General features: G+C 36.0%; 1 protein-coding gene across 4 annotated transcripts in view; it reads right to left on the bottom strand.

Annotated features, from left to right (window-relative positions):
• AFG1L (AFG1 like ATPase) overlaps positions 1-24,157 on the bottom strand; it is a 66,993-nt gene that overhangs the window by 8,704 nt on the left and 34,132 nt on the right. For all 4 annotated transcript variants that reach the window (XM_075046730.1, XM_075046729.1, XM_075046731.1 and 1 more), the window contains 3 exons: positions 14,457-14,539; positions 10,935-11,005; positions 10,578-10,678 (listed from right to left, as the gene is read on the bottom strand). In XM_075046730.1, coding sequence (XP_074902831.1) covers positions 10,578-10,678; positions 10,935-11,005; positions 14,457-14,539 — 255 coding nt within the window. The remainder of the gene's footprint in view (positions 1-10,577; positions 10,679-10,934; positions 11,006-14,456; positions 14,540-24,157) is intronic.

Here is a 24,157-nt window from a genome sequence, read left to right as displayed (position 1 = left end):
TAACACAAGCAACAGTCATTCTGGAATTTTCTAACTGCATTTAGGTGTTGATAACACCTTATCTTATACCTACTGCCCATCCTTCGTGTAAGTGGTTTTCCAGTTTTGACACCCACATGGATCAGTAGAGCAGGAATCTGAGATCTATAAACCGTGGGGTAGAAGATATTTTTGGGATCAAGTACAGACCCCTGCTATCTCAGGTTATCTCATCACAGAATCCTGGTAAGAACTGATTTTGCTTGATCTTACAGCTGAAGTTTTTTAGTCACATTTCTCATAGTGGAAAGTTGTTTCAGACCTTTGCTCTTCTGCAGATTAAGAAGATGCCTGTAACTTCCAGCTTTTTTTTTTTTAATTAATAAAGAATTCTATATTCATGTATGACAGTGTTATCTACTGAACGAAATAGTGCTTTTCCATTCTTGGTCTTTACTTGGGGTGGCTGATGTGGATAAGGTTCTCACTTCCCCCCCCACCTCCTGTGGGGAGAACATGCATGCCATTCTAGCCTAGACTCTCCCAAGTACACCTTTTCTGCACCTGTTCTGCTTAAGTTCATTTTCTTGCACACAGATGAATACTGCTTTAGTCATTGATATTTGCCCATTTCCCTGTTTTATCCCAGCTGAGTTGAAATGTCAGTCTCACTAGAGCACGCTCCTATGTTTATTCAACATTCAGCACAATCACTCCTGACTTAGAAGAGCTTATCTACTAAACAGCAGCAGAGATCCACACTGAACTTATAAGAAGTGAGATGCCTCAAAGACCTATCAGCTGGTCAAAGCTGGCTACAGACTGGAGGAACTGCAAAAGCCATATTTCTGCTCCCAGAGCCCTCACTGCCAAATTTCCAGTTGCAACTCCAAAGTATGGCATTTGTCAACAAAAAGGTCTCCAAAAATAGTTAAGGCTTAAAAAAAAAAGATTTCTTTTGCTTTGTACAGTAAGCAAACAAGCCTACAAACAATTTCAACAGGTATAAGTAGGTAAAACACAAAAGGCCATAAGAAAGAAGTGTATATACATCAAAATAACACGTAAGTTCCCCTTAAATAAGCTACTAGATCACAATTCAAGTGATCTTGTGATTTTTCAAGTTTTCAAAAGAACCTAAAAACTGTGGGAATTGGGTTTATAGGTCATTCTATTTATAGGTCTATTTAAATATTGGCACTTACTTTTAAGATTTCAAAACCATGGTCAAAGCTTTAAAAAAAAAAAGTACATTCAGGCAAACACTTAAAAGCACAATCAGCTTCAAAAATCTTGTTTTTATGTATTCCCTGGTCTATAAAGTGTAGGATCTAAAACCTCAAGGTTTATGCAGCTTTCACTGAAGGGAGTGCTTTCTAAAATTAAACCCTGATACACATATAATGAGGTATGAAACAGAAAGGAGGTTTGACGAACAATACTACGTCATTACAATATGTCTAACCGAAATAAGTTTCTTCAAGTGTATTTTATAAAACATATGTGTGAGTTAGGTAAGGCAACTTTTTTGGGGGGTGTGTAGAAACTGATTAAATCATTAGCTACATTTGCTTTAAGAAAAGATAGACTTTCAGTCCAGAGCTTAAGCTGCAAAAGCTAATCTCCTGCTGGGAATAAAACTAAGATCAAAATCAAACTAAAGAAAACTATGATTCTAAAAAGTTACTGAAAATAGTGCTCACTTTTGAACAACTCCATGGTATGTTTATTTACAACTACACCCAACAATCCTATAATCCTAAAGGTGACACCAAATTACACAGTGGTTACATTTAGCAGTTTTTAACCAAGGTAATTCCCTCAAAATGATTCAGAATCATTAAACTGCATATGCAGCTGAGTTGTGTCATCATGTAGGGGAAGACATTCAACTGACAGACACTTGCATTCCTAAATCACTTGTTGCCTTTGAAAATGGTGACTTTTTTCTTTTCTTTTTTTTTAAAGCTTAGCTACATCTTTCATCCTGAAGTGCAAGCTATGCAAGTTAGGAAACACATCTTCCTCCTGGTCTGTACAGTGCACCTATCGCAATGGAACAACAACCTAACAGAAGATGTTTGCCAATTCTTTGTTGTATTAATCTACACAAATACTGTATTTTGCCAATTACAGAAATGTTAAACAACTTCTAGGAAAAAAAAAAAATCACAGTAAGATAACCTTTTACAACATAGATATTAAATCTATTTTCTTAACTTCGTTATGCTGTAGTATGTTTGCTAATGGTTAGTAACCCAAATTCCCTTGCTCTGTTTTCCAGCTCAAACTGAAAACATGACCTTATTTAAATTACTTTAAAAATAATAAACCCCATGGATTCATCTAGCCCCATATCCTCTAATAGTGGCCAGAAGCAGTTGTGTAGGGTGAATATAGGAATAGGATGTGCATATGGCAATACTTTGCTGATATACTTTCCCCGGTAACGGTGACTTGTTGTTCATGACCTTCCATGCATTTCTGTATTAACCCTTTTGCATTTAACACATCTTTAGTTTACCCATTCACGAAATCAGTTTTATAGATAGACTTTCCTATCATGTTAAGACACTATGTTCATTGGTACTTGGCAGCTGGATGAAAGGGTATATTTAATTACCTAATGAAAAGACTACACGATTCACGAAATAAAGTTATTCAACCTTAGTAAAGAAAAGGCTGGGATGTGTTTGAGTACACTACGAAGTCAGTACTCCCAGAAGAGGGCAGTAGCTGCTACGCACAAGTGAGAGGAAGACTGTAAAAGATAATGCTGTGAGGAAGACTGTATCTCCTTACTCCCTTAGGACCTTAGAAGATTACATATGATGTACACTGTTATCTAAATTATTTATGCCAACACAAGATGCAAGCAAAACTGTCACGATTACCATTTTTTAAATAAAATTTTAAAAGGGAAGTGAAGAAAGAGGACTGGCAGAGGGTGATTTTTCTAAGGCATAATGAACACTAACCTTTATGTGTAAACACAGAGAAAAGCTACTCTGATGGGGTAAGAAAGACATTTGCATGATTGCTAGTTTATGATATTGAGATTTTAAAATCAAGTTAATATGTATATTTTATTTTTAAAAGTATTTTCATCTGAACTTCAGATATACATACAACTGCTGAGAAAAGGGATAAGGAAAAATAAGTGTTTTTTAAACACTTTCTTGAGTTCAAATTATCAGATCTGAACATCCGAAAAGCCCTCTAGAATTTGTCAAGGACAATTATAAACTGAATTTACTTATCAACAACCAGCTCCTTAGAATCGACTATCGTGGCGATCTTTCATTCACGCAGTAACTCAATGAAAAAATTAACTAATTATGTTTTGCAACAATCTAACTCCATTGGTAAATGTATCCCTCATTGTATAGATGGAGAACCTGACAGGAAGAAAATAATTAAAGGTCACAAAGAATGGGGGAAGTTAACATTAACAATAAAATTCAGGAACTGTATGTCAGTATTCTGCTTGGTGCCTCTCCCAGCCTTCTCTCCAGCTACATTTGTTCATTTTATGGGGCCTTAGAAAAGATGGTATGATAACAAACATTTTGATAAAAAACAAGCATAGTTCTCCTAGGTGATTACACTGGAGAAGCACATTTACAGGACTCCATTCTAGTGAGCAGGTAACTACTTTCAAGCCATGACAAAAGCTACCATGTGCCATACTGCCACATAAACCCTGATGTGTCAGATCTGAAAAACTGCTTCTCATTTTGCTCTGAAGCAACTGAAATAGATCAATATCATCTCATGCAGCATTTTTTGGTTTGTTTTCCACGTGTTCACATAGCCAGTAAAGCAAAAAAGCTAAGTGTATGAATTTGGTATTAACTAAATTAGCTAAAACTTGGATTTTCCTCAACTGAGAAACTATGATTTAAAAATCGATGCACGCAATAATGTAACAAGATGCTTTCTACCAAGTCAACTGCATGTCACATCAGCATTGCATACAATATATTCTCTGTATTTTATTTTTATAAACAATAATGGACAACCAGTAATTACCAATATCTGATGCATTATTTTAGACAGAAATAACTCCTTATATTCTTGATGTGAAAAAATCTGATGCTAACATGTGAAACAAGAAACAAAAGACTGTAATACTAGCAAGGCACCAACTCTATCTCCCAGGGTCCTCAAGTATTAACTACAAAAGCAGCTATTTTGAAAATTCTACTTAAAGCTAGGAGATGTTTCAAATGGTATGAAGTTACCAGTTGCTGATTTGCTATTTTCATCTATTATATATTGGCTGATATTTCATGAAATCATCTGATTCTGAAGTGGAAAATGTTTTAATATTTCTCTTTAAAACAGAATTTTAGTTTTATTTCAAAGGAAACATCACTGAATTTGAAAAAGTTTTACAGGCTGTTCATATGAATATTGTATTACAAACATTACTAAGTAAATAATCTGAACAATTTCAAACACAACTCCTTAATCCTATACCAACAAATGTAGCATTTTAGGTCTGGATGTTTATCCCTCTGGACTGCACTGTAACACTTACCCAAGACCAGACCAGAAGACATATTGTCACAACGACGTGAAAGCAGAGTCATTTGGGTGATAAGCTATTTGTCCAACATAACAAAAGCATCCACCCTTTGACTCTTGCAAAACTTACATTCTTCTTTCTGGAACCATTAAGGGTTATGGATAGCCAAAGAAATCAATTCACCAGGTTTTGAGTACAATGTTGTCCACTAATATTGCAACAATTATTGAGAACCACATGAGCAGTGGTATATGTCAGTTTCAGAAAACTCCAGCAAATAATATTGCAACTCCAAGATAATACTGCAACAATTCAGTGTAATCAGAAATAACTTCCCCAAAAAACTGATTCCTTCCATTACACTCACTTATCCCTCTACCTTAAATTAAATAAAGTTTTTGGAATTATGAACCAAATGTAACAGAGGAAATAAGTTTAACCAAAGTTAATTGCATTAACTAAATTAAATTAGACTATATTTTGACTTGTTCTGTCAACGTAAACTTTTTCACACACACACAAAAAAATATCCCTATCTTGTATTTACTGGACAGGAAACATGTAAACAAAAGTCTGAATAGAGTTGATATCCACCTTCCACTAGGAAACTAGTTTTCATCTTGAAACTTTCCCATTCTGAATGGATGCCCCAAACTAACTTCATATGAACATGCATCTGTGTGCGTGAATGAATATTTTTTCGTAAAGTTTCAGTATTAATTATTATTACAGTAATAATTACTGTATTTCTGAGAATTACAGATCTTGCTCCTCAAGTTAGACTTTCCTTTAGCAGTGGCTCAGTGAGAAGTTGTAGTGCTTCCATGCTGTGGACCAGGAATGTCAAATTTGGAAGAAACGGTGCTTGGTATCAGGGAAATGCCTTATACACATCCTGTGAAACCCCACTCAAATCCAAGGAAGCCACAAGCCTTGGAAAAACACAGTCTGAACTCACTGCACCGACTGGTAGTAGGCTAAGTATTGCCTACTCCCAAAAGCACGAGGGGGTTGAGCGCAGGTCGTCCCCTCGAGATGGACTGGGCACATTCCCGTCGGCTGCTGAACTTGTTCAACAGCTGCCAACAGGCAGCGGGGACCCTGAGTCTCTCGGGTCCCTAGTTTCAGACAATTTAAGACCAGAAGAGATCACGAGATCCTCCGATTTCCTGAATTTTAGAGACAGCTAAGCCTAAGAACTAGTACTTAGCTCAAACACAAACACCTCTTCCCAAAATGACACCCAGTTTTGACCCAAAACACAGTACAAGGAGGCTCTGCTACTTCCTTCACTGTTCCAACTGTGTGAATGGCAGTGGTGCTTTTTTTTTTTTTTAAATCTCAATCGCTCTGTAGTCTCTGGTTTTCATTATACCTTCTTCTGCTAGATTTAGGAGCCCATTAATACCTGTTTTTTTCCTGTGGAAATAGCTGTACATTATAAAACCATCTTCCAGTCCTCTTTTTGATAAGCTGAACAAATTGAACTGTAAGTCTGTCATGTGAGGGCACAAATTCTCCAGCTGAAATGACTTGTGGCTTTTTCAACAGCATCTTCAAGTTTTTCAATGTCTTTTCTAAAATTCTGATGTCAAAAACACACCTAACATTCTGCCATCAATCTGAGATGTTTTCAAAATTAAAATAATCTTTCTACCCTCCTATTTATTTCCACTCTACCCAACCCGGATGAAATTAGGTCTAAACACTCTAACACTGGACCAAAAGCTCCTTTTGAGCTGCTTGTCCATTACAACACTTAAATCTATTTCCAAGTCACTGTGCCTCGGACACAGTCTCCTCCTCCTGTGGGTATGACATGTGTTCCATATTTCTAGAGGTAAAATTCTGTGTTTGCTTAGATTTAAAAAAGCCAAAAAAACCCAAACCCTTTCCCTCCTCCCCAAAATCTCAGTTCTGCTGAGAAATAAATTGCACACAGCATCCTCGTTTTCATTGCTCCTCCCCCCATACACACAGCACTCTTTGTATTTACAGCAAACTTGTATTAGCATTTATGTTATATTCAAAACTGCTGGGAAAAATAACTACTGTACTGGGCTTAATATAAAAATATACTCATTAGAAATGCTACACTCAACAACAATCCTTCAGTAATAATTCTTTTTCTAAGTTAGTTAACTAACTTATCCATCCATTTAACAAATACTTTCTTGACACTGCATAATGCCAATTTCTTCGCAAGAACAGCATCTACAAAACTCAACCTTTTCCACAAAATCAGGGAGACTGGAATTAATTTCATTACCATTCTTTAGTTATCCACTGTGTGAATCCAGAACCAGCTTCTCCATTACCCTTTCTGGACTAAAAACTGACCAACAGCCTGCAGTTATACTGGTCATCATGCTTGTGTAGATTTTGCTTGTTTATTTTTTAATATTGGCAAATAGCAGCATTCTTCTAGTGCCATGGAATTTCTCTTGCACTCCAACATTTCTCAAAAATAAAAAGCTAGTTAGAGATCTCAGCCTAGTTTTCCAGGACTCCAATGACTCAAAATGTATTTGCAGGCTACTTTTAACATATACTAACTACTAACAGACTGAAAGTTATTTTATTACCCTTTAGTGAAACAAGTATTCCACTCTGCTTCACCTAGAAAAGTATTTTTTGCAAAACCTTTTCCTTTTTCCACATCATTATTAAAAGTTCACCTATCTCCAACTAAGAATAAGCCAATAACATTCAGATAATACAAACCATATCAAAACTCCCATTTTACTTAACAACAACAAGCCTTACAGCTGAGCAGACATAATATTTGCCCATAACCTTTAGTTTCTCTTTAATTTTCCTGCAATTCATAATATAGAACGAATGGCAACTAGTTATTTGATTCTGTCTTGACAGTGACACAGGACATACTTGTACTACTTTCTTCCTCAAAAAGTCCATCCTGGGTTTTGTTGTTGCTGTTTACACTTCCCTTTCCAGTTAGTTTTGGTCATACTTCCCTTTTGCTTTTGAAAATTACTTTTCCTGAACACTCAAATATGTAATTTCACTGTTCAGAAGTATCTTTTGGTTACACTGAATGTTAGAAAATTATGGAGAAGATTGTCCCTATGCAACACAAATTTCTAGATGAATTCATCACTGTAAGTTCCCATAAAGCTGCTCAAACCAAACGACCTTGTACTGGCTGCAGTACATTTTATGCTAGAAAATTATCATTTGCAATTTTCAGGCTAATTACATTTCACCATTTCCTGCATTTCATCTACAGCATAAGCTTCCCATATAATGGTATTTTTTCTTTATATGCTTTTTATAGCCAGCTGCTTAAGAAGCAATGTACCTCATTCTCCGTTTGCAACAGACCCCTATGAGTACTACCCTCTTGGGTTTGTTAATTAGCAGACTGATTGATATGTATTCAAGATCCTTGTATTAATTAACTTTAAGGCAGGTACCAGTGTCTTTAATGTTGCATACCATCCTCCAGCTCTTTTAGCCACTGTCTTTAAGTAGGCTGTAAGCACTGATTTCACATTCTTGTTTTATGAATTGTCCCATGAGATTTCAATAATATCAATTATTTTCTCATTTTCTCAATTTCTCATTAATGAGAATTTCCCATTTATCATGCTTGTCACCAGGTCTTATCATTGGTACAAACCCAACTGCAAATCTTGTTTTCAATTCTGTCAGAAGTTTAATTGGCTCCTATGACACCAACTTCAAATTGCATTTATCTACCTAAGATGCTTTGCTTGGGCTGTCAGTTAAGACCCTTCCTGGTTGCTACAGGCTCTGCCTAGGAAGATTCCCCACCCCACATCCTTTCACACAATCCGGCTTCCCATGGGACTTTGTCTCCATGTCCTACACAAAGAAACGTGCAGATTCACTCTAGCCAAATCCAACAAATTCCCCTCCAGTATTTTCTTTTGTGGATCTTCCTTTTCATTACATCTTTCTCAGCCTTCCAGTTTCCTTTTTCTTAATAGTTGCACTCATGATGCCTGTCAACTTGTCTAACATTTGGCAGAACAAGCAGTACCAAATACCTTGTAGCTATGTCTCCTACCCATTTCTGCTTTATCCCTCCACAAATAGTTCCCACTATTAGCCAGCTTACTTGAGTATTTCTGAATGACTTTATACTTCCTGTCATGTTGAATGTCTCCTGACTTTGGTTTTTTTCCTGGCTACAAACCACCAGCGCATACTTCTGGATCCTACCTACTTCTTCTGTGGCATCAGTGGGAATGACTTCCCATTCTGACTGTTAAAAAGAGATACTGCATGTACAAATTTTTCCATCAAAAAGTTGAAAGATTTCATGAAAAGAAAGAACATGGCTTCACGGTTTGACAACTGAATTTTTCTTTTGCTTTTAGCAGATTTTAATGGCAACAGGGTGGGCAAACAGAGCAACACAGCAGGCAAGGTCTTAAATGCAGCTTATACCAATAGGAACTTTTACTATTGCTATGAAGTCCTATAAAGGTTTACATTCATGAAAAAAAAACATATTAAAGGCAACTTAAGCCGTTCATCCAAATTTAATGGACAATTCTGAAGTTCATGACTATATTTCTCTATCTATGAAGTGAGCACAGTGATATACCACCTTACCAATACACTAATGTATTATTTATGAAGGTACATCAGTGATCTGAAGGGAAAATTCATGGCAAAATAAATAATTGTATATAACAATTAAAGGTAGAAACAAATGGAGGCATATGCAAAGAAACTACGTGATAACTGAGGAAGCTGTTAAAGAAAAACATTTATTGTCTGCTGTGTTGTTTTAGTTTTAAGCATGTGATTATTCCATTAGAGACTATCATAACAGATCTGCAGAAGGTATCTGAATTGAGACAGCATGACTCCCCAAGTCCTGCGTGATCAGCATAAGAACACTACTGTTAAATGATGTTTAACATTTCATATGGATTCTCTTTACTTGTTCTGAGCACAAACCAAGCACCTCAGCTCTGTGGGGTCTGAACCCCACATAATTCTTCAACCAGATCAGAACCTTCAGACCCAAAGTAGTGGCCACTGCCATGTGAGCTGCCAGAGCACTTCTCCTTAGAAGCAATTTATCATCCCATTTAAGTACATAAAGCATTTACTGGACTAAAGAATTTCACAAGTGTTTGCTGAAAACAGGCACAATGAAGAAAAGGACTCAAAACTTTCAGTGAAAAAGCAAGCTGTTCTACCCATGACATATCTCCATTCTCACAAATGGATAAGTAGTTTTGTCGGAAACTAAAAACCAACAAAGCCTAAAACCTACAGTCTGAAACACAACCAGTGAAATTTCTGTCCAAATAGTTATCAACTTGGTAGCTACAAGGAAGTGAAAACAATGTCATAACCAAAGGACTGGTCAGCATCCTGAATCAAAGGTGCTATCAGCCCAGTTTAGAGTTGTGATCATTTAACAATAACTTCAGGTGTGAGCAGAGAGGTCACTGAAGTACTATGCAACTTCTGGGGGACTGTCTTCAAACCCACTGGAGGTCATATACAAAGAGAGCTTTCCAGGAATCACACCCCACGTGTTTAGCAGAGAATTTGGCAGTATTTAGCAAAATTTGGCAAATTTTGAGAAGGCCTGGGACTAAACAGCCCCTATACAGCTAGTCACAACTAAAGCATGCAACAACAGCTTTACTCTTGTGGTGCCAGCATTACTACTCCTTTGCTTGAGTATCAACTTAAACCCCAGATTTTAAAAACAGTATTTGAATGCTATTTACATATTGGTATTTTGTGACCACTAACATACTAGCAGTGATGTTAGCCCATGCACATACCGTATTAGGATTTTTGAAAACAATCTGTGATGTACTTAAGAGTGAATTTACTGTATCATTAAAAAGAAAATTATTATTGTTCTTTTGGGGAGTTCATTTTTTTTCTCCTGTTAAATTCAAAATCTTTCTGCCAAGTTAAAAAAAGCCCTTTTAATTTAGTACAACTTGTGAAAATACTGAGGTTTTGTGTTTGGGGTTTGTTCGTTGTTTTTTTAAACTGTGAAAAGTCTGAGCGTTAACTGATCTAGATTTGACTCGGTACTCACTCTGTCGCACAGCTCTTCAAACGTGAAGTCTGCAATGGTTCCACACGCTTTATTCAGCCTCAGCTCTCTGCCTTGCACTTTTAGAATCCTTGGTCTAGTTACTATGGGAACATGAACAAAGACTCAATCTTCTCTGGATAATTACTATAAAATTCATCTCTTACAGATAGGAAATGCATAGCTTGATGAATAATAGCACATGATTCAACACATAAATTAGACAAAATGCTGATACAATGACTGCCACTTGAGTGTGGCATCAACCCATATACAGCAATGGAACTTATTAATTGGTCAGTGGAGATTGGGCATTGTGTTCTAAATGTATTCTCTTTCAAGAGAAATTAACTTACGTACAATCATTTTGTTTCTGAGCCAGCTCATCAAACAACTTATCCATGACAGCCTCCACATCAGCTTCACTTGTGCTACAGTGAAAAGAATAATAGAATATGAAATTAATAACACTTGAAGCCAACATCAAACAGCTGCCTGAGCCTGCTTAGCTTTTTGCCCATAAAAAAAAAAGAGAACAGGATGTTATGCTCTAAATACAAACATTAGATTTAGAATACACTTAAAAGTAGAGAATATTAACTCTCAGGTAGATGATTCTGCCTTATTTGCATACACTGAAAGACTTCTGTGTTTTAAGCTGTTTCCAGTAATGAGGCAATACAGGCAGAGCAGATCCATTAACACTATGTGTACACAATGAGAAAAAAGGCTGCTGGCTCTATCTTACATGCAAAATAAGAGCAAATAGACAAGGCAAGGCAGTCAAGCACTTAAAGAAGTATCCTTTGAAATTTCTGAGAGGCGACTTCATGAAATTAAATATTGGAGCAGCTTTCAGGGTGTTGTGGGGAGGGAATCAAGTCAACTGATTGTATTGATCAGACAATTTGCAAAATTAAACTACAAAATTGAAAATACCAGCCTGATCTCCCCATTAGTAATTTTATCAGTTTCCCCCGCTCTGTCCCCAATGCTATTCGGGAAAAGTTCAACCACAGACAGTGAAAATGCAAAATATCTGTGCTGAGAGCTGAAGTAAAGTTTATATTCATCTGCTGGTTGCTGCAAGAACTATAAATCAGCATGATCAGAAAATATTTTTTGTCACTGAAATGGTTAGAGGGCCAGCCTTTCTGTGTTTCATTCTTAAAGAAGATAGATAATATTTCTAACCGTTTGTTTTTTCTCAGCTAGTTTGAAAGCTGAGAATAGTAAATTAATGCTACGGTAGACAATAAACTAGAACTAGGATATAAAACACTTCACTGAAGTTTGTATAATCTCTATTTGGTGTGAAAAGTCTACTTTTACAGATCATGGATGCACTCAAGCTGCATTGCTTCACACAGTTCTAGACCTCCTCTAAATGACAAGTGATGATCAGCACCTTACACAATTACTTTCCTGTTCATTAGGCCTTAAGCACCTTAAAAATGTTAACAGCAGAACTGAAATAACTACTTTTTAGCTCAAGCTTAACGATAACAAACCTTGTAGATACAAAGAACTTGGATAAAAAACTCTACAGACTTCTGGAAGTGCCATTTCAAACACTTCAAAAACCTTTTCTGAAAAGGAGATTACATAAAATTGTAACTTCAAAAAAAGAAGAGTCTCTCAACATTGATACTTGTGTGCTGCTTTCCTCTAATAAAACAACAAATGAAAAGGAACAGATAAAAACAGGAAAAAAAGCCATAAAAGGGGGAAAGAGTGCATATAAGTTGGAGAGTATGCGTATAACTATCAAAAAGTTTGATGTAAAGGCTACAAGAAGAAACAGCCAAATACGATGCTTAGGTGGATATTTGCACCTAAATGCCAAGAAAGTTTGTTCTGAAAACAGACACCTGAGACTGAGATCACAGAAGCTGTGTTGATCAGAAATCTTGTAATTGTGTTATACTGATTCCTTTCAGATGAGTATGAAACAGCTCTAAACAACCCTTAGTTGCATATTTTAAATGAAGAAAAGACTACACAAATTACGAAGCATCAAGAGGATTTTTTTTAAATGTCACGATGATACTACCACCATTAATGGGGTAATGTAAACGTGTTGGACAAGAACATTTTCTTTTGGGGGCAAGACTGGTAAATACATTTCAAATATCTGTAGCAAAATACTGTATAGTACCTAATATTAAAACAAAACAGAACAAAAAAATCCCCACATACTGTGCTAGTTCCTCAGGGTTGAAAGCCCCAATGAACAAGTTTGAATAGAAGAATGAAAGACATTCCCTCAGAAAAAAAAAAAGGATGATAAAATATCTTATCTCCATTGGCAGCTACAGGATTTTTTTTAATTATTTTTTTTCCCCACTGCTTCCTAATGATTTATACGACAAGCTCTAGAAGTAACCAACATCTTTCCAATGAGAGAACATGAGACAGACTTATCACCAATTTCTGCCATTCACTCAATCACAAGTTTTACAGCAGAACACCATGAAATACTTTGGCTGGGTACTACTCCTGGGACTTGTTCGTATTTCTTCTCCTCTGTCAGCTGATGCCATAGGCACCACGTTTAGCCTTTTACCTGCTAGAAAGCATGCACATGCTTTTCCTTTCTTCAGAGTACAGACAGTGAGAAAAGAATATGGTAGGTGCTCTCCGCAATTATCAAACAGAAAGTCACAAAGTGCAACGGGTGCAATAAGCTGGGCCATAAGAAGACAGCTATGTAGGCATCGGAACAAGAGGCACGATGAGCAATGCCAAGATAACAGTGCTAGCTTCAAACAGTACTTCCAAGCAGACAGCGCAAAACTTTAAGAAAGTGGAGTCAGGCAAGAATATAGAACAAGAATTACTTTTCTTGACTTCATACAGTCACATTTTGTTTGAAGATACAGAACATGCGTTTGCCCTGTTTTCCATATATAAAATTCTGTCATTTCCTTCCAGAAGCAGAAAGAGTTACCTGTTGTAATTCTACTAAGCAGTATTCCTCCTTCTGGACAAACTACTACAATTTCTAACTTGATAATAAAGTGATACGGACATACTTCATTTCAAATATCTGATACATCAATGAAAATACTGCACCTTTCTTAATAGAAACATGATTTTTAAATCGATATTGTATGTTGGTTTGAAAGATACAACAGTTATAAATCTCATTTTAACTTATTGTTGTCTACCTTGCTCAGGTTGTTATTGATTAAATAATACTGTAAGAACAAATATGAAATAGAAAAATGTCTGCAATGAAAAGGTTTCAAAGTATTTAAAAAAAAAAAGAGAGGATGTTTCTATTAGGCAAATATATGCTGCAACCATAAGCACACTGTGAATGTATTTTTAAATATATTTATTTGCAAATATAGAATAAAGTGCTAAAGAAATTTTGTCATGATAAACAGACACAATCTGTCAAAATAGGAGGGTGTTGGGTTGTGTTTTTTTTTTTAAATCCACAGCACTGGAAACACCCAACATTAAATGAATCCTTGTCATTGGATTTCTATAAATACTTAATTACTTAAATACAATAAGGATGTTCTTCTATTATAAGAGAATTGTGCAATCTCTTACAAGAGGATATTCATTACTTTCTAACCATCTGTCACTTCAGTTCTCCAAACACCACACCTCCCCAAAAAATCTAATTAGTTTTTATTCAGTCACACATTATAAATGATGCTAGTGTCGATACTGAAAATGTAGTTTAATGAAGTTAATATCAAGGCATAATGGAAGGCGGTTTGCTGAACAAAATGGACCAGAAGGCAAAGAAAGGAAAAGTCACACTCTGCTAATTCTACTATACATTTTTCATTTCCCATTGACTAGGAAATTACTGGCTAATAAGAAGGAAAAAGAGGACAAATACCATATCATAGATAAACTTACAGGTAGTAAAGTTTTCCAGCAGCAGGAAGCACTCGTTTCCTGTAGTCTATTCCAGAGTCAAGCTGGATTGTGCTGCAGTATTTCTACAGAGACAAAAAAAAAAAAAAAAAAAAGCAAGCTTTCCTCAAACCAAAGCTGTATTTACTATTGTCTGTGTTAGAGAGAAGACACACTGCTGTGATAAACCATCAGCATGAATTTCATCTGCAAAACTGAAATTCAAGATCACAAAATTGAAGTCTCCTTTACATTTATGAAAGCAAAGAAATAAGCTGGAAATCATTCACATATTCGAAACAAAAAAGTAACCATTTTCAAAAGTCCATCAACTAGAAAATCAATATAAATTGGAAGCACACGAAATGAAACGACAGTTGATATTACTCATTCTCTCTGGGTAGTGCTTTGTTGGGGGAGTGTGTAAAAATAATTATTTTCATATTAAAGAATATACATTTAGACACAGAAAATTAGGAGCAATAAAACTTTAACAGACTACAATCAAATTCTAGCAACAGAGACAACTGAAACTACTTCTACTTTATAAGCTAAAAATAATTTTATCTTTTCCTTCTACTAAGAAGATAAGAAATTTTGTGAGTCAAACATCAAATATATGAACCAAGTCTTGCTGCAAGATCGACCAAAGCATAAGGGGGAATAAACAAAGCTCTATATCAAAAAGATCTTGTTTCATTTTTGTGATGTCTCAATTGACTCAGAAAAGGATCTTCTTTTCTTTTTCCCTTTAAACAACCTGTAAGATTCCCAGTGTGATACAGATGTCCCTAAGTAGTCACAATAACTACTTCTGTTAGAAAACTCAAAACCAGCTGTACTGAAGGGTGCTTTTTTTGATTCAAGGCCTGAGACTGAGAGCAAAATTCTCCCTAACCTCAGTGGGATCTAGATTTTACACCCTCTGGGGCAAAGGGAATAGCTCTGCTTATCTGTTATTACTACTGCCAACATACACAACTTCTGGGTGTTATACAGCTAGAAGCAAAAGAAGCTATAAAAGAAAGGGAGGAAAAGTTTTAATATTTTAGAAAATATACCTCTATCAATAATTTAATTAGAGCAATAAAACTTTTTTTATAGGTAATTCAACACCATTAAAATTCTGTGGATTGCTAGAATCCATTAAATTAATCTACTTCTTCACTGCACTATGAACTATTAGTTTATCTTTAATACTCTCGTGAAGCGTTTCATATTCTGTGTGTCAAATTTTTCAAAGCCTCCTTGAGGCCATTCAAATAACAAAATTGGAAATGTCAAATCTCATTTCTAGCAACTACATTGCAGGAAAAAAACCCTTGAATTTTAGAAGAACTATCATCAGTGATTTAAGGAACAATGGCCCTTTTGAACGAATGTGTTGCATAGGACTTATAGAATACAAATATCTGCAGGAGTGACTATGATGACTCATTGCCCTAATTTTTTTACCCTTGGCTATTAATGAAGGCTCTATACGTATTTTAAACCTCCAACTTCTCTGCAAAGATATATAGCTGAAGAAAGAAGGGGAAAAAAATCATCCTGAAAGCACAGAATCTCAGGAAAATCCATGTATCTTTAATTCCGGTAAGTGAAAAAGCCATGCTAATCAAATCATTATCTTGGGCTAAGGCTACTGCAAACACAATAGCATTGGTGCTACAATATTATTACAATCTATTCCCTTTCTTTTTGTGAAAGCTTACAAAGAAAAAGAATAACAGAGCAGAAGAAAAAAGTTCCAGAGGCATGTAATAATATGCACAAGGGAGGGAGGATGTTTAAGCTTTTCTTCAGCATCAGTCTGGCAGTCAATCTAGAAGGAAGATTCCTGAAATTTCACAGCAAAGCTGGTATACTTAGCTTTTCTTTGCCAGGCACTGATGCTCAGCATCCTTCCGCCTAATGTTTTATTTTTTTCAAAGTAGTAGATTAGCTCAAGTACTATTTTCTTCATGTTAGGAGGGGGGAGAAAAAAAACCCAACCACAACACATTATTACTACAGCTATGCAGAATATGAGATTATTTAGATTAACTTTAAATACTCAGACATTTAGTAACACTGTTTATCATTTTGGCTTTTTTTCCTGGAAACAACAGATAGGAAATTTGGCATGAATTCAGCCTCATCTCTTTGGCCTTCAAGGTGGGTTTACAAACTCTACTGCTCTCTCAGGGTGTTGTGTTGCATACAGAGTGAAGAGTGAACACACAACTACATATACTTAAAAGTGTGGTATGGTTATGGTAGGGCTGAAAGAAAAAAAAAAAAAGGGCACCTGAACACTGTAGCTGGTGTAAATTTATTGTGCTGATATTTACAGCAGTGTTTGTGGCTCAGCTGCTAATGACTGCTGAGTACAGCAGACATTCTGTGCACTCAAATACAGACTGATACTGGGCTATATTATGCAGGCCACTGCAGCTTGCTGAAATATAAATCAGCACTTGGTGCTACAGTATTTTAGTCCACTTTTGTTCTGCTTACAAATTTATCACTCCTTAAATGCACTGATAGTCTTTTATGACTCCATGATTTGACATTATAGTGAATGAGTTTTGGAGCTAAGAACCGTAGATGTAAATAGTACCAATATAGCTATGAAGTAGATTAATTTCTCCTGTCTTCCTTCCCTTTTCTCTTTCTTCAGAGTAATTAGTATTACCACTATTCAGGAAAAATCGCTATCATTAGTGACACTAGTTAAGAAGAGCTTGTGTGCTCAAAAGCTTATTTACGTTTCTGGGCCCTTTTTAAGCTACAAACAGTTGCCTAAATGAAAGATATTTCTTTTCCCTATAAACCCTGTCTTGTATGTCTACAATAATGTACTACTACTGATTCTAGTGTGATATAACATTACACAGTTTATTTCAAAAACATGTTAGATATTCTGGGCTATAGGACCTTTCGGCCAGAAAGGCAATAGCAGCATCCCGTTCAGAGATGTATAAAATACAGTTATTACAGTCCTTTCTTAGGAGGCAAAAGTCAACTGAACCAAACATGAACAAAATGGAAAACCAGAATTCTGATATACAGCAGTTTTCTGTAACACACAATATAAGCATAGAAGTAGGAGCCAGTTAACAGAAACATAGGGATACTTAGTCCTCTGGAAAACATTTGGCCTTTTACTATCCTGCTCCTTGAATTTTCCTAATTAATTTCCAATTTTGGTTTGGGTTTGGGGTTTTTTTGCTTAATTCTGTCCCATCTTTCAAATACAGTTCTGCCTCTTATTTTTCAAACCAGCATTCTCAGTCAAATTCTGGTTTATGTTTTACTTTGACTGTCTAGCATATTTTTCATCCAGTACTGTCTCAAGAACCACTGACTTGGACCTTGAAGCCAGTTTCTTCCCCCCTCCCTGCTTTTTTTTTTTTTTTTTTTTGGCCTCTCCAGACTGATGCTCAGTTCAGGAAGGTACACCAGCCATTTAGAGCCCATGTTCTAAACAAAAATAAAACAGCCATGAGAATTTCCTAACCCTTCTACAGGTTCACCTGAATAAGTATCTACCGCTGTTCATCATTAATTATTTCTACTGAGACACTTCAAAGTTCACTCACACCTATTCTGTTAGACACTGTATTCATAAAATGGATGGTCCCTGCTATTAAAACAAAACATTATGATCTGTGTAGCAACATGTTCCCAGAAAACATTCCTTTAAAACATGATTGCTGTTGTTAGATTATAACATTTGTAGGGTAGGAACAACCTTCTCCTTACATAACTATATGACAGTAGGGCATAGATCTATAGGTGCTACTGGAAAATAACGTAACAAAAAAAAAAACAAACAGAAGTGTGAATAAAGAAATCAACCATTAAATGATAATGTGGAAGAAATTAATGCCAACAAAATGGCATACAAACATGCACTGGTGTGGGCAATGCTATTTATGCAAAGTGAGCTCTATGCAGTAGAGAAGAGAAAGGGTGTGATAGCAGTACCAGTGAACTGAAAAGGTGGTAACGGGAGGATTGTTTGCACCACCAGGCAATAACAACAGCATTTCTCCTCCAAGTTAAGAATGTACGGGTGGAGACAGTTCTAAAGGGGGATTCAGCACATGGTCACCTTTACTCAAAGCCAGAGTCAGAAAGGTCACAGAGAAGCTATGTGCTGAGCAGAGATCCAAAAGTTTTTCCTTTTGGGGTCTCCTTTGTAGACGAGGGTACCCACCACAGTTCTTTTGTTTCTACACACGTAAACATTCACTTATCTGCTTCACAGGATGTAGAGGGCAAAATGTTCATATTTGTAAATAATTTTTTCAAGAGAAATGCTTTAAATGTTAAAAAGACAGCATATCATCAGAATGTATAATAGAAGAAAATAAAGCACACCAAAATATTGTAAACATTCAAGCAAAACACTTAAAATACTAGATTTACAAAAATGAAAAGCAGATACATGGTTGCACACTATGGAAATATAAATACTGCTCACAACTGTAAGAATGAAATACTGGACCTCAGAGAGGGTGCATATGCGAGTACCACCATGCACCTTCTCTCAGCTTCAGAGATGTCAACGACGTTATACTCCTGCATCACGGAACCAGAAAATCAGTACTATCATTTACAAACCCTGCAAGTTTGGGGGCAGGGGAGGTAGATCTTTTTGCAGCCTGGGGAAAAACCCTACTAAGATTACATGTAGAAGTTCTAGTTTCTTTCTTCATCTTTGGACTAACTTCTCCAGCACTGGACTGATTAAACCCTACAGATGTGATTGCATCCTCACACTCACTAATCACCACCACGGAATCCTAATCAACAGCCAAAGAACTAACTGGAGTGCTCAGATTGTTAGTACTTAATTGTCAAAGCCACGACTGTAACTATTGGTTTCCATTTTTTAAGATGGAGTTTTAAACTTTCAGATTTCATTTACTTGGGCTAAACTTCTACTTTTCTTTTGAAACAAATACTTAAAATTGAAGCTACAGTTAGCCTCGTCTGTTCTTGTGGAACCATCTACAGTTTCCAACAGATTTGCTATTCTATTGAGATGTTTCAAGTCTGACTTACCCTATTCAATTCAAATGCATAAAATTAATTAGTCATACAATTTATTTTGAAGTCATTTATGTATTTATGTGTACAAAGAACAAATACAATTACAGAATTGAAAACGCAATTAGGAAGTTAAAAATAAAGCATGATCATGCACTCATTTCCACTGAAGTGGCATAAAAACTTTTTATTCCAGAAGGAAAAAAGAGAAAGCCTCAAGGCTCAACTCGAGACAAAACACCTAAAACGACAACTTTCAGATACAATAGATAAAATTAGACTTTCAGTATACCTACTGTAGAAAGTTATTGAATATAGAGTAATATAAATACATTTTTCTTCCTGTAAGCTCCTCTAATATTCCTTTGTTGCTGCAATCAAGAATGGTAGCTATTAAAATGTTTCACTGCTGAAGAAATTAAAGTACATGACATGATAGATCCTTAAGTAGAGGAACAAAGGTTTCAGAAAATCTCAAAAGGCAAAGTTAACTACATAACCAGCAAGTTCTCAAGACATATGTTTCCCATGTATCAAAAAACCTGAAATGCTAATACATGGGCTTGTGTACCACGTGGCCCTATGAGCTCAAATATTGTGATCAGCTCATGACCCTTGATAATGCAGGTTAAGCAGGTATTCCTTAACCTTACTGGAGACCACTGTAAGTCAACCCAGTTGACATTCTCTGCTCTGAATTTTAATGGCATTAAAAAAAGAAAACCAAAAACCAACATACAAACTCATACAAATCACCCTGTCAGCCCATAGGGTAAGACAAACCCTATCAGGGGACCTCCAGAGAAGGTATAGGGGAACAAAGATTTGAGAGTGCTTCACCTTGGGATGATCATTACCTTAATTCCCACACCCGCTGAGTTTCCTCAGCCTTTCACACTTGGATCAAACCAGACACCTGCAAATGCAGCAGTAGCACTGCATCTGCAGTATCAAATACACCTTCCACACAAGCAGAGTATCATCCTATCCCCAGGCATGCAAAGCTGCACAAGTAATACTCTTGGCCTCTGGTTCTAATATGCTTGTTAAGAACTATACACCTACTATTAATAACCAATGCCCGAAAAGTGCAACTTCTAACCACTCTTTCTGAGCAAAAGGAATCATAATTTCCACATAGGTATCACCTTCCCTTTTCAAATGCATCCTCCGTGTCTAACTCTTTGTATTAGCTTACATACAACCCTCCCCCCATTAAAAAACACCCCACACCTGTCCTGCTGATTTGATCTCCATTAACAATACACAGGATCACTAATATTCCTTCCCCCCAGCAAATCAGAAAATAATGAGATTGTTCATTGGCAATCATTCCTCTCATACATTTACACCCAGCCTGAGAGAGAAAAATTCTCTTGCATCACACAACATGTAGATGCATGATGAGAGCCATCAACCAGCAACAGAGGAAGAGTTCTCAGGTAAACAGAACTCACTAAACTTAACCATTTTTATTTTTCATTATTTGACTCCATGTAGTGTTTGATTATCAACTAGAATATTATTTCTTCTTTCTTAAATTTCTTTCTTAAGCGATTTCAAGAAAAGGTTTCTTTATCCAAAGGATACCATTACAATTGGCATTTTCCCAAATGATTCATAACTGTGGTAGAACAAGAATCCTCTTGAGCAAAAATGCAGTGTGTCATGAAAAAACTATTTCTGACCTGCAAAGCATACCCACAGGTTTTAACTTTGGCATACTCTCAAAGTCATCAGCAAATGACAATCACCAGCATGTTTCAGAATGTGAAACTGGTCTAACTGGGACTCACGAGCTGGGCAGGTCTGTCCACAGCCTGCTGAGAAGTGTACAAAGTTAAGTGCAGTGTTTCCTCTCTGGTGCAGCTCTAGAAGGAGATCAACCAGACCATTAGTCACGAGCAAGCGTAATACAGGTGCAGGACCTTCAAAGGGCTGCTCCTTTTATCCAAGCTTAAAATTTGCCTTATTTTAAAAAAAAAAAGAGAGAGAGAATCAAATTTGTAACACTTAACTTTCTGCTACACCAATCCATGGAAATGAGATGTACTCAGGGGGAGGGACAATGAGAAAGGGAATCATCAGGTATGGTGATGGATAAAAACTTGGTCCAAGTGTTGTTGGGTGTGCATACAGTTTTTGTCTCCCTGTTCAGATGTTGTTGAAACAGTAGACTTTAAAGAAAATGTCAATGAATCCTCATAAGCACTATACATGACCTCTGGGGTAATTAGCAATCATTCAAAAGCAACAAGACTAAAATGTTCTATTCTTTATTACTGTCAGCTCTTGTCTTGATCAGCATTTTAATAAAGATGGTTCATTGCTAAGACAGTTTCATGAATCAGTCATAATTACATTCTGACATGCAGTGAATAGTAAAGCAAAACTAAATATCACTTCATCAACCTTTCTAACCTTTATGCAAGTATTAACTGTAAATAATTTTTACACGATCTTACAACAGAAAAATCTGCATATTTCTTAGCTTTGTACATACTCTACCCTAACTGAATTTCCCGTGACCTATACCTGAAAAAAAAAACCCACCTTACAATCAGTCATAATTACTTAGCTTTGCATGATATTCAGGTGTTGCCTTTCACAGATCAAATCAACTTCAAGTACAAAAGGCTATTTGTTCTACAAAATAGTGCAATGCTTTAAGGGGTTAACTGATTTTTTTACAGTCTTTTCCCCTATATTCTTCCGCAATAACAAAATATGGGGAAATTGCTACAATAGCCTTAGACACTTCATGTTTGTCCCAATTGTAAACACTGTAACAAAGCAAAACAAAAAAAAACAAACCCAAACCCCAAAAAACAAACAAATTTTGAGGAAAACTTTCAAAATGTCATCCAAGAATCCTGTACAATATCAATGAAACTAATCATGCTCAGGTTAATTTTGGATGACAAACATTTTATTTGTGAGTTATTTTTAAATGGACCTAGAGCACAAAGATCTGGGAAGTGAAATACTGCCAAATATAATTTTTTTAAATGAATCTTTTTCTTACACTTGTGACAAGAATATTTAAACTATTATTTAAATTTAAAAAATATTAAACTGAAGAGTTTAGCAGAGATAAATTTAGGCATAAAAGTAATTCAATGGAAGTTGCACAAGTTTACATTACAGCCTTCAAAACTTTAACAACTAAGAAACCCCACTATTCTTGCTACCACAAGGAACATACGATCTATTGTACAACTTTTCAATAACTTATTTTAAGTCTAGCTACAAATCAGCTACCCCCTAAGAAGAGGAAAAATAGACAATTAACTTGTAAGATAATGGTACATGAATAAAGACAGAGACTCTTAAAATGTACTGTTCTGTGAATAGTATTTCAGATATTCAGACAAAAGTGAAAGAATTCAGGAGGTACAGATGTGGCTGTGCTGGGTAGGAGACAAGTAGCCTCTCCTTTTTCCAGTCAGGGAGCAGAAGAATGGCAGAGTAAACTTCCATGCAATACAAATTACACTGAACAGCTCTCCCCATTTCACATCACCTAAGAAGAAATCTTCCTTGCAGAATAACTATAAATACAAAAAAGAAAAAACAAGCCACAACCTAAAACCAACCCCCAAACCACTGTGTAACATTCAGTTTTGCTAAAGAACCAATAATGACTGTAACTTTCAAACTCCTAATAAACAAGCTGTGGTGTCTGTGAAAAACAAATGCCAAGAGTTCACTCCGAATTTATAACATGATGTTCTGTAAGCTAAGGGTCAAATTCACCCCTAATACATGTACTTCATTGGAATTATACCATGGATGAAGTTATTTGTCTAGATTTCTTTTTTGCTGTTGTTTTTCTTTTTAACATTTGATTTGTATTTCTTTTCCCAGTATTAGCCTTTGCTCCTGCCAGAACTGTTGGCAGGCAGGGGAAAAAAAAAGGTAGTATTGATTTACAAAACTGGATTTCCCAGAATAAAAAAAAAAAAGCGATTAAGATCTAAACAAAGGCTAAAGATGGCTTACGCTTAGCTCTGATGAGGTCCACTACCTCATTACCAACAACTGAAAACTTCTGATGCATTTTGTTTCAAGGGAATCCAAAAGTCCTTGCTGTAAAGCAGGCTGGGGGGTGCTGGGTCCATTCACTCTTTCTGTATCGCAACCATTATGTAAGAAGTATAAAACACTGCCTTTATGCTGCCAAACCACAATGACTCTTCTTACATCAAAGCGTTTTCACCACTAAGGTTTTTCTTCTCCGAAATTTATTCAAGCCAAGGGCAGGGAGACAACAATTCATACACACTAATTACACCTAATTATCTATTCCTTTTTTTTTTTTTTCTTCTTTCCACCAGCTTCGGCCAGTGTTATTTGCTATCTGGGTTTCTCACAACCTTCCCTTGCCCTGTCCATCCAACTCAACAGTAAAGTCTTTGAAGAAAACAGTTGTGGCTTCTTAGAATTTTAACAATATAAGGTTCAACTCAAATTAAATTATTCTATTATTAGTTTTGACACATTTATGTGTTAAATATGAAGGCTTCTTGGTTAATTTGGCAAATTCCTCACATCTCTTCGTGGCAAGAATTGCTGCTAACACCCTCTCTTGTAGGAGCTTCTCCTCATGCTTTCTTTTCATGATCTAAATGAAATGTTTATTGGATTAAAGTTCTTCTCTGCAGACC

This window comes from Buteo buteo, chromosome 15, assembly GCF_964188355.1.
Source record: "Buteo buteo chromosome 15, bButBut1.hap1.1, whole genome shotgun sequence".
NCBI lineage: Eukaryota > Metazoa > Chordata > Aves > Accipitriformes > Accipitridae > Buteo > Buteo buteo.
This window is presented reverse-complemented; position numbering and strand designations above follow the sequence as displayed.